This window comes from Haliaeetus leucocephalus, unplaced genomic scaffold (assembly GCF_000737465.1).
Source record: "Haliaeetus leucocephalus isolate CR32 unplaced genomic scaffold, Haliaeetus_leucocephalus-4.0 Scaffold175, whole genome shotgun sequence".
Classification (NCBI taxonomy): domain Eukaryota; kingdom Metazoa; phylum Chordata; class Aves; order Accipitriformes; family Accipitridae; genus Haliaeetus; species Haliaeetus leucocephalus.
This window is the reverse complement of record NW_010972611.1, coordinates 675,336-694,095: the sequence shown is the minus strand read 5'-3', so window position 1 is coordinate 694,095 and position 18,760 is coordinate 675,336. Positions and strand designations below refer to the sequence as shown.

The following is an 18,760-nucleotide window of genomic DNA, read 5'->3' as shown; positions in this document are numbered from 1 at the left end:
CTGCAGCCAGGGCCTGACCCCGCAAAGATGTTTCGGCATGCTCAGACCTCGACCCCTTGCAAAGGGATTCGCTAGACAGAGCAACCACAGGACGGGGGCTTCGAAACGACCGCGCGGGCTTTGATTCATAGTGGTTTTTCTCTTCTACTTCTCTGGGTTTTAATTACCTTTTTTCTTTACTTTTTTTTTTTAAAATACATCCAACTGTGTTAATTTCTTATTTCTGGAAAGGGCTATCTGCACCATAACTATCACCTTTTACATACACACACGCACACACAAAAAAGGAAACATATATTAAAAACACTTTTTAAGCAATACTCTGGATACAAATGTATTTTTTAACCTACATATATTCTAAACCTTCTAAACTTTTAAGGATCACTTTATCATAAAATAAAATATCCTTTTTTCTTATAATAAATTACCTAATAAAAAGTATTTTTATTAGCCCAGTTCCTTGCTACATTTACATGTAATAAATGCATTTATTAAAATAGAATATTAAATTATAAAGAAATGTTCTAATTTTAAAATCTTAGTCTTTTTTTCCCTCCTCTCTCTCTCTTTAAAAAACACCAGTAAATGCATCAAAATAAACCCTTCAAATACCAAATAAACAGGTTGGAGCATTTTGATTTAAGAGGTTCACAATATTAACAGTCTGAGCCTTTGTATGTATGGAGATTATTTTTTTTAAGAAAGAAAGAAAAGAGAAAAAAATAATAGATATCCCTCCAGCTGAAAAATACTTTTGCAAATGGGAGCTAGGACAAGATATTTTTATAGTATCTCCTCATTAAATATAAATCCAATTTTGGTTCTTTTTTTTTCTTTTGTTATGTATTATAATACATACTATTCTCTATATAATTTATGTCGATGAGGATGACATCACAGCATGATATTACTTTATCCCTCCGTTTCCCTTTGTTATGTTTTGTCACCCTCTCCCCTGCATCATCCCTTCTCCAGGAGTCCCCGTCCCCACTGCGGCAGCTTGCAAACACCAGCCAAAGACGCAGCAGGTTTTAGGGGAACACAGCAGAGTAGTGCAGGCACCACCCCGAAACTCCTCTGCTGAGCACCCTGCTGCCACCCGTCCACTCCCTGGTCACATCTCCCTGCTGTGCCAGGACCGAGGAGCCCCCGCTCCCACAGCCCTGACACCACCTCGGCTCTGCCCGGGAGGTCACGTCCACAAGGAAAGGTTGCAGGATGAGTCCCAAATTCAGCAAAGCACCAGAGCCCCGGCCCCTTGGTTTCAGCAAGTGCCAAAGTCGGCTGCAGTTCGGCAAAGCACATGTGTAAATCCCAGCGGCATGCTGAACTGGGGCGTCTGGCACCAAGTCGGTCCCATTTGCTAGGTCCACTCCATCCCCCAACGGGTCTGATCCTGCCTGGACCTGGAAGCCTCCTGCTAACAGCTCAGCACCTTCCAACGCAGCTACGCTCTGAGCCCCCCAGGTTTTTGGGGACCTGCCTTCCGTCCCACCACTCACGCCCTCAGAGGCCGGGTCGCCTGCCTCGCAAAAGCACCCCGACACAGCTCAGCCCTGCAGCAGGGTGAGCGCCCAGGGGAGACTGCCACCAGCATTCATCTGGGCATGGCAAGTCACAGTTGGGTCCTCAGCCGGGTCCCCACCCTGGCTCCACCATCCCCACCGGCAGATGGAAAAACTCAGCAACAACCTGCTCCCCTGCCTGGCCAGCAGCGTGGAGGGGAAGTCAGCAGCATTCATTTGTATTGGGCCACCCGCGAGGTCCCATCCTGCAAGCATGGATGCACGTGCTTTGCTTTACCACTGCCAGGAGCCAGCCCGATTTTGGTGGGCCGCTCGCTAGCCGTAAAGTTAAGCCCCCGTGTGATTTGCAGGATGGGGGTCTTGAGGACCGGGCTCCCTGCAAGGGTTTTTGCTGCTCCTAAACCATTGGGAGGGAGAGCTGGGCGGCTCAGCAAGACCCAGCTTCGTGTGCTGGGTCCCAGCACCAGGTGCCTCCCTCCTCCCCTGGGCGTAAGTAGGGTGCCCCGTATCAATTTAGCACCCCGAATGGGTTATCCCACAGTGTCTTGGGAGGGATGTTTAGGGTGGTTGAAGCTAGCAAGATTTAGCCTAGCTGGTTTACACTGCTGCTCCTATTGCAAGGTAGGTCACCGAAGGCATCCCTGCAGGGCAGGAGGGAAGGGGGAAAGCACACCCGTGCGCAGGGAACCCTGCTCGGACCTTGCTGCAGAGAAGGGCAGGGTGCAGGGAGGAGGGGTCTGTCTTTAGTTAACGTTATTGCTGGTGAATTAGACCAACAAGCCATTTTTAGTCACCTATCAAGGAAGATACAAGTCAGAGCAAATAGTTAAGGTCATGGGCATTTTTCTTGTTTTTTGTTTTTATTTTATTTTTTTTTAAGGTTTTTATATATATACATATATTTAAAAAGAGAGAAAAAAAAAAGTTACGCAAATTTGTTGTTTAAGCCCCGCAACCGGGCTCCCCTAGGATGCTAACAGGCAGGGCCTGGGACTGCCCCTCTCTGGGTACCCCCGACAGGTCGGGGAGCGGTGGGGGCTGCAGCTCTCCCGCACTGCCCGAGCCCCCCCTGCAGCCCCCTCTCATGCCAGAGGTAGCTCTCGGTGCATTTTACAGCGCCTGTTTTTCTTTCTTCCAAAGTTGCTACATCAAAATATGGAGTTGTGGGGGTATGGGGGAAAGCAGGGGAAAAGGAGAAATCAAAATAAAACAGGGGCCGAAATACTTCTATTCATTTTAAACTAGAACTGCTACATCAAGCTTTCTTTTAATATATATGTATATGTATATATATATGTATATATATATATATAAAGGTTATTGGAACTGAAGATTTTATTAAAGGCCAACTTGGAGACTTGAGTAGGAACCTCGTCTGCAGAGAGGGGCAGACATGCCGCTGCCTGGACAGACGGACAGCCCCCCTCTGGTTCCGATCAGCAAGCATGGACGTTTGTTTGGGTCATTATTCCTTTTTTTTTTCCTTTTTTTTTTTTTAAAAGAAAGTTTTTTTTTTTTCTCTAACATTTTTCAGCATGCAGGAGGCTTTTACATCGTTTTCGCTCGTTAAGTTAAGGGAGGAGATAAAAGGAGCAGACAAGAGCCCCCCTCACCTTCCCCCCTCCCCACTCCCTAGGGTCAGTGCTAGAATAGGTCCCCCCCACCCCAGGTCCCCAACACGGGTGTCTCCTTCCCCCCTCCCCGCTCCCACCCACCTCTTCACAACCTGGCATCAAATAAAGACATTGATCAAAAACTTGCTCACATTACCACGAACAGACTTCACTCAGCCAAGAACGACTAGTCACTCAACTAACATATCGGCCCCGGGGGACTTGGCCAGGGAAGCATTTGCCGTTGCAATTTCCAGCTAAATCCCCTCCATTACCAACACGAACATTTCCAAATGCCCCTTCGAAGGGTGGTTGGATCCCCCCACCCCCCACCCCCGCCCACCCCTGCAACCCAGCTCTTGCCCCAGCCACTCTCTCGACATCAGCGGGAGAATTTTGCACAATGAACGGTTAAAATACAACCCTGGGGTGGGGGGACGGGACATGACGGAGGAGGTGGTGCACATAGGGAGGGGAGAGGTTACTGCCCGGAGAACAGAAAAGTTGCCCCTCTCCCTTCCCCTTCTTTTACTGGGACCAAACTGAAGCCAGATTTTGAACGAGAACTGGGCCACTTTTAGAAAGGATGTGGCCAGAGCTGGCCAGGGCAATGAAGCCTTTGCCGAGGCCACACTTCCATGGGAGGATGACTTTCACGTCTGTGCCCTGGGACAGCACCAGGCTGTGGAGCCTTTGGGAGTTTGGCCGGAGCAAAGCTGGCCAGCACCCCCAGCCCTCCGTTGCCCCATGGCTCCCACACGGCACCCACACCGGCGGGTCCAAAACACGGCGCTTTCCCCCGGGAAGCGCTCACATCCCAATCCGGTCCTGGTGCAAATGGCTGTGCGCACCACAGGGCCGGGAGAACCAAGCAGCCGGAGATTTCTTAAAGCTTTGGGGAGGAGGTGAGTACAAATTCGACCTGACAGTGTCCCTTTAGCACAGCTTTTTTTTTTTTTTTTAACTTTTTCCAAAACATCAGCATCCACTACAGAGCCTAGGAACGTCGTCCACCCCTCCATCTACCTCTTGCCCCTATGTAATATTTTACCGTTGATGCAAAATGGTGGAGGCACATAAATTTATGCCCCTCCACCCGATATCTGAAGATCGAAAGTGGATCTTTATCGACACAGAGCACCGGAACGGCCTGCCCCGAGAGTGGCAAGCTCAGCCTCTCCTCCGGTGACCGAGGATGGCTCGAGCAGACCATACCGGGGTGGAGGCAGCAACCGGGAGCAAGCGGCGGCAAACGGAGTAGAAGAGGGGATGTTCCCAGGAACACTATTACGATGAAAATAAAGTCTCCTGTAACTGAAGGGAAAAAAAAAATCTCAGGCTTCTTTTTTTTTTTTTGCTGTAGAACTGTCTCTGCCAAGTTGTGAAACTTGTTGGTTCAGTTCTAAATCAGGGTCCAGGATCTGTGAGCAGAAGTCGAGGGGTAGGAAATGGGGAAGCGGTGGTGGTGGGAGAAAAATTATATATATATATGCTTTTATATACACATATATATATATATAGGTGCTTGATGAATTAAGTGCCTATATATATATATACACATATATTTATAGATAGGTATACTGGTACTTGATAGGTTAATCCAACACACATCTTTACCATCACAGCATTTTGGCATCCAGAAACTGGTTGAACAAACCTGATGATGTTAAGATGCTGGCTTGCATCTTGTGTGCATTGGCACAGAAGCCAGATTCAAAGCCCATCCTCTCCCACTTCCCAATGGTTTAAAAAGTATCTGATTTAACAAAACCAGGAGTCTTGAAATGATTAAAGGATGTTCAACAAGGCAATTTTGTTTTGTTTTGTTTCATTCTGAAAAAAATATAATATATAAAAGTGGCCAACCTCAGGAAGATCCAGGTAAAGGACAGCTGAAGAGGTTTTGGTCCATAAAGAAATAACTTTTTCTTCTTTTTTTCCCCCCACTCGGTTTTGGGTAACAAAAGTTTTGGTCCAGTTTAAAAACAACGACAACAAAATTATACATATAAACTTGGGGTTTTTTTGCTTTCTGTTGGGATGCATGTTGGTTTCGTATGGGCTCATTGCCTGTATTGCATGATCGTCTTTCTTAGGTTTTGGTGCGATATATATATTTTTTAAGAAAAGAAAAGCACAATGTTATGTGTGTGCATGTGTGTGTGCGTGCGCATGCGTGTTGTGTGTAGCTGCAGCTGGCATCACTTGGAAAAAAGGATGAAGAGTGAACTACGGAAACGCGGAAGTCAATACACTCCCCCCATGGATGGGAACTCAGGACTGCTTTTGAAATACCCTGTTAGTGACTCCTGATTCGTCTGATGAACAAATCCCTGCTCGGATAAGGAAAAAAGAACAAAGTTCCAGACTCCACGGTGGCTCAGAATAATAAAATAAATGCTAATCGCCCAGTGTGATTCCAATAGGTTCTTCCAAACCTTCTTCAGTTTCACTGGCGTCATTTTTATTTCTTCATCTTCTTTTTTGATTTTCTTTTTTTTGTGGTTTTTTGTTTGGTTTTTTTTTAGAAAAAAAGGAAAACAATAAAAGTTCTTTAGCTGCTGTGGTTTTTTTTTTGTTTAAATCTTTGAGGTAATACAGTTGTGCCCTCGTTCTAACAGGTTCCCAGAGGTTGATGGTTTCTTTTTTGTTTTTCTAAATCCCCGTCATCCGTTTTCCTTTCTTTCTATTTGTTTCTTTCTGAGCTCCCAGTTGGGCTGACATCCCTGGGGGGGAGGAGAGTAGGGGCTTCAGACCAAGATGAAGATTGAACGTAGCTGGAGAAGAAAGGCTGGCAGGGCCCTCCCCACGTCCCTGCTCCCATCCCAGTCTGATCAAGATGGCCTGGCTTGGTCAATGCAGAGAAGTCCCAATCTCACCACCAAAAAAAACTGAACTAAACCGCTTTGCTTGCGAGATCCGAGTGTGCGTTCAGAGTACTTGTTTTAAAAAAGACATTGCAGGCTGGAGCATCGTTCGCCCTTCAAAATTTCTGGCTTTGCTATTCATTTTAATTTTATTATTCACTTTTTTTTAAAAAATAACATACATTGCTTGTAAAATAATTTCTTTTTTTTCTTCTTCTTCTTCTTTAAATTAATTTATTCTTTCATTCATTTGTTTGTTCTTCAGATGTCATTATTATTATTATTATTATCATTATTATTATTATTATTATCATCATCATTTTTCTTTCCTGGACCCCCCCACGCTCCCTTCCTACCCCCACCCCCCACCCCAATGCCCTGCTCTGTCTCTTTAGGAAAATATTCTAATGGCCTGAGTGGCTGCAGCGTGGCAAACCGGGCACTCTGGATCAGTCCTCTCACAGATCCTCACGGCACACTCCATGCAGAAGAGGTTGTGGCCGCATGGCACCAGAGCTGCCGTAACTTCGCTTTCGAAACACACCATGCACTCGCGGCTGCTGGAGACAGACGTCCGGGCAGCAGTAGTTGTCCCCAGCTTGGAGAACCCTTGGAGCGGTTCCCCCTGCGACCGCCTGGGGAGACCAGAGAGATTGGGCTCTTGGATAGAGGAGGACGGGGAGCGATGTGAATTTGGGTGGATGGCGCCAGTACTGCTGGACCGCTGCTGCTTCGAGAAGAGCACTGAGACAGGGTTGGTGTTCTCCTGCCCAGCCCACATTGGGGCACCCGACTCCGGCACCCCGTAATACAGATCTTGCTTGTTCACGCCATAGTTGGGGAAGAGGTAACCATAATTGAAGTCGTTTTGGTCATTCAGCCGGGGGGTCTCGTAGACGGGGTCAACGGAGCAGTCGCCGATGCACCCCAGGCTGTTCTGCCGGAAGGTGGAGAGGGGCTTGCAGCCCGGCGCTGGCGTATGGACCCGCCAGGCCTCCGAGTAGCGGTTCTCCATGCCGGAGTCAGGGCTGCTGGAGAGGAAGTCATTCTCATTGTTGTACTCCAGGATCTTGCCCGTCCTCACTGCGATGTGGGTCTCAATCTCCTCCCGGGCACGCTCAACATTGCCCGGTGCACCGGTGATTTCAAAGACGGGGTCCCGGTCCCGGCTGGGTGTGATAATGTAGGTGTTGGTCTGCTGCTGGATCCGCTTGATGGTGGCTCCTTTGGGGCCCACCACCAAGCCCACCACACGGTAGGGCACACGCACCCGGATGGTGACTTGCCCCGGCAAGGTGGGAGCACTGCCAAAAGTGGTGCCAGCCTTGTTGCGGGAGGCCCTGATCATGGAGAAGTGCTCAGCAGCAGAGATGATCTCCCGCCGGGCCATGGCCACGTCCTCCCGCCGTCCCGTCACCATGAAGACTGGCTCCTCACCCCGCACTGGAGTCTTGATGTAGGTGTTGGTCTTTGCCCGCAGGGCTTTGATCTTGCAGCCTTGGGGAAGAGAGAGAAAAGAAGGCAGGAAGGTTAGAGAGGCTGTCCCACCACCCTCCCCTCTCCTCAGGAAACCAGGCTGAGCTGCCATGTTTTCAGCAGGCCCTGTACCCGCAGCAGCCACTGCCTGGGGACCTAAAATGAGGGAAAGGCCCTTTCCTCACTAACCCTGACAGGAGAAATGCCAGAGGAAGGCTTCCCCACACCATCCCCAGAGAGCTCATCCCTCAGGAGCTCCCAGCTCCCTCATCCTCAGGTGGGTGTCGCCATTTTGTGTGTTGCGCTGCCACCACACAATCCCCCTCAGCCGCCTCCCCTCAGAAATCAGCCACTCCTCAGCAATCACCCCTCAGAGATCTCCCTTTCACACACCCCCAGGCACCAGGGAGCTGGGGAGGGGGGGGGATTCAAGCCCTCCCCAAGGGCCAGTGGTCCCTGTGACGAAGCCTGTTCCTGCTCAGGCCCAGGCCCCACCATGTTGCCCCTCAGAGAAGATGGCCACCCTGGCTCCCCTCTCGTCAGAGTGGCTCTCAGGACAGGAAAGATTTGGCTGACACACAGGGCTGCAGGAGAGGCTGGAGATGACAGGAGAAAGCAGGGGGATGCTGAGTCCATGGCCAGGCATGGCCAATGTGGAGCCCCTTGGCCACTCCATGCCAGCTCACAGGGAGCAACGAGGGGAGAGCCGTCTGCCATAACTCAAGATTGCAGAGCCCTCCATGGGGACTTTTGTCCTACTGTGGAGCTTTTGGGGTGAATCTGGTGTGACCTGGGTCACTTTTGGGAGGCCAAGTTTGGGGGTGGGGGTGGGTAGCAGAGATGCAGCAATTTGGGCTCCCCACCTCAGATACAGTGGGACCCCAATCATCAGCACTGCTAGAAGGCCAGGGGGTAGCAGGATGCCAGTATTTGCTTTAGGGTCAAAACAGCAAGAAATGGGACAGGGCTGCCTTCCCATGTCCACGTAGAGCCCCACCACAGGCTGTGCACAGACCCTTGCTCCTGGTGCTCACCAGAAGCTGCAGTGAAGGCACGGTGCTGGCTTCCCCGGGGAGGGGAGGCCGTCCAGCCAAGGGCTGTGTTTTGCCCTTGACTCTCCATCTGCCGTATCAAACACTGATGGCTGCAGGCCTCCCCAGCACAGTGGTCCGGACACTTGGACCCCTTCCTGAGGTCACTTGCCATGCCAGTGCTTTTGTATATCAGTATCCACCTTCTTGGAGCCCACCAAGCCTATTCCCCTTGCTCCTTAGAGCTCAGAAAACATCCTTCTGCTTTTCCAAAAAAGGCAAGAGACTTTTCAGTGTGTTTTGGCTTCCAAATCGTTTTTTAGAGGGGTTTAGAGCCAGCTGTGTGACTCCAGGTTCCTAGATGACACTAGGATGCCATCAAGCAACCGAGTATTTTTACAGATGTGGCACAGTTTTCTAAACTACTTCTGGAAACCCTCCCTGCTGCCGTCTCTCTGACCCCTCTCTCCAAAAGCCTTACTCTGTGCCCGAAGGCATTTTCAAAGCCTGGCACCAAGTTCCCATGCAGACTGGGGCTTCCTCTGCAGGGAGGTTTGCTCTAAGCTCGGGTCTCTAAGAAAAATTAAAAAATGCAATTCTCCAGGGCACCGCATTTCTACAAGTACAGATGGAGTAAGGTAAGCATTTTGCCCTGGTTTCCCAAGGATTTAGGTGTCCGACTCAGGGCTCATGGAACAAGAGGATCAGGATATGGCATTGAAACTTCTGTGAGATCCCCCACCTCCTCCCCACCCCATCTTCTCTCCCCAAAAGAAGCCCGTCTCTTGTCCTCTCCTCTGACTATCTGACACCAGCAAGTTTTCCTCAACATACTACACTGACATCGTACTTTAATACAAGACGACCCGCACACGATGCTTCTGCTACCAAGAAATTAAGATTCCTCAGCTCTTTGGCTGGAACATTATTATTTATACAGATCCTAATAAATAACAACATCTCTCCCATCTGGGAGTTCAGGGCTGCCACTCACTTAGTGCTGCCACTTATCTGCAGCTCATCTCACGAGACACAGACTTGTGACATCTGGGTATTTACAGGAACGTAACGATCCCACCACCACGTATCATTAGCAAGAATCGAACCCCACACCTTTAGTGATAAAAACAGAGCCTCATGCCACTACAGCTGACAAGAATAATTCCCCGCACTCGCAGCGGTGGCAGGCACCACACACGGTACAACCAATAGTTTCAGCTGCACAAAGCACGCTCAGCCTGACAGGTCACACTCGCATCTCACAACATCGCATGGGCACTGGGGTGCAGCCTCGTCAAACTGCAGGAGACTGCGCGAACACGAAACCTCCCAGCACAGCTTCGAAACCCCACCGCCTGTCAGAGGGTCTTGGCATTGGTGTAGGACACGTGTCGGTAAATCCTGACTTCACTGTCGACTCCCAATGCGACTTTTAACTCCTCAGAGCTACTTCAGCTCTTTTGAGCCTCAGTCCCCCATTTGTGGAATGGGAAGAATGGCTGTCTCTTGCTCTGCGTTACTGCAAAACTTCTTTTAATACTTGGCATTGCGATGCTGCTGCATTAAACCCATTCCTAAGCCACTAATTTCACATTCCTGGGGAATGGAAATGCTAGATCTGACCCAGAGAAGGAGCTGGGCAAATCCCCAAAATCCAAACCAAATCCACCCCCTGCCAAGTCCAATGTAGCTCACATGTTACTCCCCACTGAGTATGCACCCTGAAGTATATTTGCAATGCTTTGTTTAGTACAGTTTGTAAACAGTTGATGTGGACTGATGGTCATCTACGGTGTTGTGTTATTGGTATTTAGGAAACCCAAAGAGCAAGACTTTACGGTGCTAGGCACGACACAACTGTAGAATAAAACCATGCAGACAAAATCACAGAATAAAGGTTCATCCCAAGGAGCCTGTGGAGGGAAGGATAAAACCATAAGAGGTCACCTATGCCCTCCCGCAGTCCCAGGGCAGGGTCGGCTCTCTCTGACCCATCTCTGGCAGACATTTCCCTGCCCCGCTCCTATGCTGCTCGCTCCAAAGATGGAGATTCCATCTTAGGAAGATTAACTGAGATGCCACCATTTCCCCAGGGATATCACCGGAGCGTTGCATGGAAAGAAAAGGGGTGTTAGCGGCAAGCATCCACGCTGAAAATGACTCCCGCGCATCACCCCAGACCAAAGTAGGATTTGCTGAATTCCTCAGTGACCCACGTACTGCCTCCCAGGACGCAAGGCTTGCTCTCGTTTGCAAAAGGATCTCAGGTGGGCGTTTGTCAGGGCTGGGCTTGGGTTTGGCGTTTTTCTAAGCTACGGGACAATGACTGCGTGTGGGGGAAGAGGGATCTGAGCCCAGCACGACAGGAAACAATCAAGGAGGCGACACGGAGGGTCAGGCAAGCAGAGCAGTGACAAAGGACAGGGGCTCCATGCTGGGGACAGATGGAAGGAAACGGTGGCAAGGAATACACATGAATGAGGGCAAACGTAAGCGAGTTACACGAGCTGGAGAGGGTGGGAGGGAGTTAGAGATGGAGGAAAGGTGATGGGAATTGAGGGAGAGGCACGTTGTGATCCCTCTGAGGCAGGAGGAGAATTAGGGGTGTGGAGGCAAAGGAGAGACACCCCAAAACGGCAAAAGGGAGACAGGCAAGGAGAGGGCATGGTGAGAGGGGGAGGGAGGATCTAGAAACGGACAAAAGGACGCATGGTGCAGTCGATGGTGTGAGAAGCAGGGGGAGGAGGAGGGAGGGTCTCCGTGCAGGCCTGCAGACAGGAAAGCCAGCTTTGCAGAGACAGACAGATGGGGGATCCTGTGCTTAAAAATTGGAGAAAATAACCCCACAGGAAATTAGACCAACTCCGTGAAGACCAGCAGCCCAGCAGGTTCAGTGGCCCAGATCTCTAGCAGTTCTAAATTGGTGCAGACAACAGGCCAAGCCATCAGCAGCATAAATCCAGATAACTCCACCAACTTCCAAGAGAGCTGCACTGATTTACATCAGCTAAAATCAGGCTGGACTTAAATCTGACTTACCCACTCAGTGCCAAGGCTCTCAGTCCATCTCAACCCCAACCCTGACCTTGCTTCCCACAACTAAATAGGAGCTGAGCCTTCTTTGACATCGCTCCATTTCTGACAGGAGCACAGCCAGATCAGGATGTGGCCCTTTATACCCTGGCCGGATGAGTAGCACAGTCCTATGTGCTTTTTTCAAGTGAAATTTGTCCTGTATGGTTTGTTTTTTTTTTTTTAATGAAAGGCTTTATTCATGTGTAACTGAAATTTGAAAACAACATGCAACAAACCACTTTACTCGGTGGATTATTAAAAGGGGAGAGAACTGCTTAGTAGGTGGTGTTAAAAACGTAAAACTAAGAGGAGAAAAGAACCTCTAGAAACTATAATAATATATAACTTTGCTGTAGCATTCTACTCTTTAAGGCAGTGTGCAGACATCAGCTAATTGATCCCTGGCAGACTCCTGCCAGTTAGATTTTTATATTAGAGAGAGAATTAAGCCCTTGTTGTGTTTCCACTACCTAGCTTCTATTATTCTGTTTTTTGCCAATAACACAGATCCCAAAGCATTTTGCAAAGGAGGCTTGCGTGATTATTTCCTCCCCCCACCCCTTTTCCTTTTTAACTTCAGTTAACTGATTGCCAATTGACTCAAAGTAAATGTGTTTGCAAATTACCCTAGTAAGCCACAAATGTTAACATACAGGAACAAACCCTTGAGGACTGTCGAGCCTCTGGCACCCAGACCAGTTATCTAACTGGAATTAATCCGCAGAGCAGCTAGCTCTGGCTAAAAACAAATAAATAAATCGAGTCTAGACATTGCCAAATTGGGGACGGGTGGGGGGAGAATCAGGGGAAGATGTGGATGCACAGCTCTGCTTACCCTTGCATTAGGAGTAAACAATTCCATCAAAACTAACAGAGAAGGCTTCAAGAGCTTGGTACACCTGTCCAGCTAAGGCAGTTGCTCACGAGGGCAACAAGGGTGTAGGATGCATCCGATCTGACTGCCGTTTACTTTGCAAGAACCCATCCCAAATCTTTTCTCAGAGTGGCATAAACCCAGCGTGCTTCCACAGGACCTCACTGTGGTTTGCACTGAGGCTCCCGTGCACTGCTCTGGCTGCAGGAAAAGGCCAGAGCAGTGCCCAGGATGGATGTGCACTGCATGTGCCTGCTGCACCATGCACTGTGTAAATGCCAGCAGAAGGACAGTGCAATGGAAAATGCAGCCATGCCTATGGAGTAGTTCCATCGGATATTTTACTTTGGTGTAAATTCAGAGTTAAACCCGCTGCTGAGACAACCTTCTCCTTACTGCTGCTAGAAGGCCAGATCCTGCACAGGTATGTACTGCTACTGATGCAGTCTGGAGGGTCTTATCTGGCACAAACTGGCGCGCCTCCAGCATGTGCCAATTTATGCCCAGAAGTGTGAGCTTCACCTGAAAGCATCAGAGGTGCTGTACCAGCTTACAGCAAACAGCTAAGGATCCAGCCCTGAGGTGGGTTTTTTTTTATTTGGTTGGGTTTTTTGTGATTAAAAACAAAAAACAAAAAAAACACACCACACAAATCACCCCAGGTCCTTATATTTCTTGTTTTCATCAGATACAAAATTATTTCTACAGACAAAAGATTTTTAGCCCTCTTCTCATTTATACTAAGGCACCTTTACACTGCACTGGTATAAATTACACCTGTAAATACCCCACTTCGGACATTTTGACATTGCCGGTGTGGTATAAGAGAGTCTAAGGGCAAATTAGGACTTAGTCTTTTTTCTGTTATAGTAATAAAATTAAAGAGGACCATAAAATAAACAACCCTCAAATATCTCTGGTAAGGTGGGGCATTCTTTTCCCATTTAAGATGAAAGCCATGTTAAAAGACAAGCACACAAAGAACATCACAAATAAACCCTCTTGAATATCTGTGGGGTAAGATTTTGCTGCATTGAAAATCTGATGAAAGTGGTGTCAAAAAACACAAATGCACACAAAAGGACCACAAACAAACAACTAAATCTCTTTGCATTGAGGTTTTATTGTACTGATGATGCAAGTTGTGTTTACAAGAAGGGGAAAAAAAAAAAACAACACACCACCACGCCACAAGAATAAGCAACCACCTCATTTCAGTGCAGCAATTTTAAGCTTTTTCATGTAGCGATTAAAGTTGTTTATTAAAAGGGGGGGGCCAAAAAAAATAAAAAAAACAAAAAAAGAAAAAGCAACGCGACCCAAAAGCAACAACCCAGATGCCACAGACAATCACCGCCTTGTTGTGCGGCGGAGGAAAGTTGGAAACTGGGGCTGGAAGCCCCTGGCCCCAAGCAGCCGTTCTCCGCCAGCAATGCATCACATCGGGGTGGGTGTGACCGCGGCCCCCTGCATGGCACAATCCTGCCGCGGCCTCGCGGCACACGCTCGGAGCCGGACGGTGTGCGGGGGGAAAGCGGGGCAAGGCGAGCTGGCGACCGGGGTGGGGGGGGGATGCAGGAGGAGGGGGCTGCCAGACAAAGGCAGGAACAGGGGGCGGGGGCCCCCACCCAACGCCAGCACGCTTTCCCACTGCCCTAGATTCCGGCCGGCTGCGCTGCGGCGCGGTTCACTCGGTCAGCGCAGCATCCAGCAGCCGGATCCGATGAGCGGAGCGTGCGTGTCTCCCTAGAAAATTCCCTTTGTCTCTCTCCCAGACCCATTTTCTCCTCCCACCTCTAGTTCAAACCGCACAAAGTCAATCCCGTTCTGCACTTTTCCCTGGTGTAAATTCAGATGGATTCTCATTAACACTTTATAACAATCTGACACCGACTGCAATTCCTCTCTCCCTTTAAGGCCCACCTCAAGCTGCTAGAGCAGCGTAAGGAGGTTGGTTTTTCAGGCCCCACCAGACCGGGTGGCTTTAGCTCCAAGATTTACGCGAAGCAAGCAGACAACAGGATCTGACCCCCTTGCTGCTTCTCGCTCGGATGCTGTACATCCACCTCCACATGGTGGGTGGGGGAGCTGCAATCATCAGACTTCCTCAATGAAAAAGGCTTCCTTGGACTATTTTTAAATGCTGAAAGCGTTAGAGCATGTTTGGAGCTACACAAAGGGCCCAATCACCTGGGGTTAGCGGGGCCTCTTGTTATTTGGCTTCACCTTGCCAAGAAAGAGCAATTTATGTTAAGCTCCTCTCTCACATAATCTCATTCCTGTTGACAACAGGCTAGTTAGAGCAGGCTGGGAGATGCTTCATCAAAGGGTGTCTCTGGGTACAGGTGACAATGGATGCTACTATTGATGATGAGAGCAAAAATACTCTTACAGGGAAGGTACCTGCTGGGAGCGGGCAGCTTGCACTGTTGTGCTCTGCGCAGCAGGAAGCCAAACTAACCCACTACCTTCTCCCTGTGCCCGCACACACCAGGCACACAAAGAACCATAACCATGTCTGCCTAACTACCGATCTAGCTTTAAATGTGCCCCGCTTAAGAGTCCAGCAGCTTCTTCCCTAGCTCCACTGACAGCAGCCCAGATTGTCAGTGGGAGCAGAGTTAACACTGGCAGAAAAGTCAGATACACATCTTCATCAGTTTGATCTACACCTGCCTCAGGTGACTTCTAGGGAAGAACCTGGACATCTCGGTGGCTGAGGATTTCTGCCCCTTTCCACGTTCACAGTCTGAACGGCCAAAGCACAACACCTTTAGACACTCTCCAGTCGTCCCAGCATCTCTCCCATCTCAACCCACACCCTTGGGTTGCAAGAACCTTCTCCTTTTCAGCTCCCTTGGAGCCCCACCATTTCCTCAAAAATCACCCGCAAACCACTTCAGTGCTTTGTCTTTACACCCTGGCAAATTTATTTGCATATCTCTGAGAACACATGCAGTCCTAGAAAGGGTGTTGTAGGGAAGATGCCCACACCAGGAGCTGGCAGGCAAAATACAAGAGCCACTAGCACCCCAATGCACCACGCTGGCCCAGACCAGCTCCAGAATGGCACATGCCAGGAGGTTTAGCCACCCAAGCATAGCACGACTGGAGTTCACACGCTTGCCACGCACCCAGGATAGGGGGGGACGATCCGCAGCAGCTGCGACACAGGCAGAAACGTCCCTGCTCCTCACCCTAGCAGCAACAGGAGGGCATGCGTGGAGGTCATGGCTCCACTTCCAGCCAGGGAAGGGAAGTCATTGCCAACCATGGCCAGGGGCAGAGTGGAAGAGGTCATAAACGTCAGTCAAAGGGATTGTTATGACTTCATCCCCTCATCCTTCCTTTTCCGGTTTCCTCTCCTTCAATTTGCAAAGCAGTCCCGCACATCCCACCAGCCACCCAGCTCTCCATCGCAGACCCTGGGGCATCAAGGTGGAGGCGCAGCTCTCAGCATCTGTCCAGCCAATTCCCGCAAAGTCACCCTTTCAGCACTCCCCGATCTTGTCCCAGTGAGTCCCCCATCCCACCCGGCTAGCGGTCACGCTGCTGAAGAAGCGCTGCTCGAATTCAGCGCACAAACCGGCACCACTGCAAACTCGAGCGAGGTTTCCAGCATGCGATTGGCTCCGCGAGGGCACGTTAACAGTTCCCGGGGAAAGCAGGGAGCTGCCAAGCACAGGTTTAGGTCCTGGAGCATCTCTCATTCAAAGTGGCACCACCCCCTCTGCCACAATTAAACCTCTTCGCAAATCACACTTACAAACATTCCAATAAAAATATACGGGGCTTGAGCCTTATTTGTACCCAAGCGCCTTTACACTCTTCCGGCAAAGTGAAGGGCAGTCTTACGGCAGGTGGAAATCCCATTGCCAGATGCATGTAGAAGGGCCTCCGTGCCCAGATCCAGGCCTCTTACATACATGTGTCAGTAAGGTACACTTTCAAAGATGGTAGGTATTATTTTAAAATAATATGAAGGAACAGTGTGGTTCGTCAGATCAGAAAATAATGAAGTTAAAGAAAAAGCTCAACCCTGTTACCCATTAAAGCCCTGAAATAATTTTTATTTCACTATTACTTTTTTTTCCCCCTCTCTTTTCCAGGATGTTCATCACCCTGCTCACAAGTACCCATAAAACACTAATTTCCTTAGAAAACCATCAGCCCCATGAGTAGTATTACCAAGGGGGTGACAATCTGCAGATTCTGGGTTCCCCCCAGGATTCCTAGTCAGGCATCCATGTGAGCGCAGGATTCGGCCCCCCAGGGTAACCTGCACCCAGCTCCATCTGAGGGCAGACCCTTGTAATCTGGCCTTCCACACAAAAACAAGACCCAGGAGACATTCCTGTAGGCCTTTAAAAATAAGTGTGGGCCACAAACTCTGCTGGAGTAAAGAGCTGTGGCTGCAGGGACTCTGCTGAAGCAATCTTGGTTTCTACCAGCACAGGATCTGGTCCACCCGCCTCTAAAAAGGGGCACAGCTTACACTGTCTGACCCACTAACTGATGGAGCGCTGCCGAGTCCACCTCGCTGGGGCTCTGGCCCACTGACTTTTTTTCCCAGATGTGGGAAAGCCTTCACACACACACTAAAAATGGTGGAAAAAATCCAGGTCTCCACGTTCCTCTCCATCACTCTGGCCACAACGGACATGCCGCTGCGTACTGAACACATCGAAACACACCCCCTTCTCAAGAGTTTGAGGCAGCAGCGAGATCCAGGAGGAAAATAGCCTGGGCACCTCCTGCGTCGTCTAACGTTTCCCCTCGATTCCGCCTGCTGAATCCTCTCTCTTTTCTAACTTTATTAAACAAAGGGGGCCTGATTCTCCACCGCCTTGCACCCACCAGTGCAGAGTTGGTGCAAAGCCCCGCTGTTTCTGGCCGTGCTCGGCTCACAGCGGTGGAAAAGCATCATGGGGAGGATCAGGCCCAGGCAGGATCTTCTCAGCCATACCTTCACCCCCCTCTTCAGCCCCTGTCTCCCCAGCTCCCCGGCACGGGGGCCACGATCCCAGCGTGGCAGAGGAGAAGCTGGAGCAAGAGCCATTCCCTCCACTGCAGACACCCTGACTTTCAGCGGAGGACAGCATTCCCCCCTCCCGCACTCCTGCCTACTCTCCATCCCAGCATGGGGACCGGCCTCTGGCTTTGCTGGTGGGAGAGAGCTGAAGCCACCAGAGGCCCCATTGTTCCCGTAACATGCTCCAGCGTAACGATGCACAGCCATTAGCCATTTGTATCCCTTTCCCTGTGGCTTCCCCTTGCCCACCTCAGCCTCTGTACATCGCCTTCTGGGAGCACTGGCCCCGAGGAGCCACCCCCCCATGTCAAACTGCAAACCCCCTGCTCAGGCAATTTCAATTCCCAGCCCAAGAGGAAGCATCTGGATTTGGAGCCGCAGTCTCTGCCCATCACACTTCCAGAGCGTCAAGTTACTTGCTTAGAGAAAGAAAAAAAAAATAATCCCACTTAGCCACACTATTATTTTTTTTTTTTTTCCTTTGTAAGCGACACAAAACTTCTCTTGCCAGCCCCATGTTTTAACCCAGCGCTGGCTCCCGCAATGCCAACGGGCGGCTCGGCGGAGCTGCCCTCCCCGCAGCGCACCTCGCCCCCACACGCACACTCGGGAGCCCGGAGTGGTGGGGGTGGGCGAGGGGTGACTTAAGAGTGGGTGTGGTGTATATATATATAATTTTTTTTTTTTTTTTAAAGCCCTCCTCCATTCCACCTCGCTCCGAACAGAGCCGTAAGGAGAACAAAAGCATCACTGTCGCGGAGCATGGTCAGCGGCAGAGCCGGACGGCGGAGGCGTGCGTGGGGCCCACGCGGGACGGCTGGGTGCCCGTTCCGGGGTCCCTGCCAGTCACATGGTTGCAGAAGGAGTTCAACTTCCATTAATCGGTTCTTTGGACCCGTACTAGGCCTGCAGCTCGCCTGCCCGGCCCCGGCGAGCTCCGGCACAACCACACCCCCCTCGCTCCGCCGAACCCAACAAAGGGGATTTTTTCCCCCCACCGCGCCGAGCCCGGCCGGGGTGCGGGGAGCTGGGGCCGGGCTCAGCCGGACCACCGGCCCCGACTCCCTTCTTTCCATCCCCCCCCCCGCTTTATTTTTTCCCCTATTATTTATTTATTTATTTATTTTTAAAAAGGAGGAGGGCGGAGAGCGCGGTTCAGGAACGGCTCTTTCGCAGAACCGGAGGAGCGACGGGCTCGGGGCTCCGGTGCAGACAGCCCACGCAGGCATTCCTATACATTTCCCACCCTCCCAAAAGAGCCCCCCC

The 18,760-nt window shown here is 50.2% G+C and overlaps 1 protein-coding gene across 1 annotated transcript in view; it reads right to left on the bottom strand.

Annotated features, from left to right (window-relative positions):
• Positions 1 to 6,289: 6,289 nt before the first annotated feature.
• Positions 6,290 to 18,760, bottom strand: part of MEX3A (mex-3 RNA binding family member A) — a 16,784-nt gene continuing 4,313 nt past the window's right edge. The window contains exon 2 of the mRNA XM_010564181.1: positions 6,290 to 7,503. Coding sequence (XP_010562483.1) covers positions 6,398 to 7,503 — 1,106 coding nt within the window. The 3' untranslated portion in view covers positions 6,290 to 6,397. The remainder of the gene's footprint in view (positions 7,504 to 18,760) is intronic.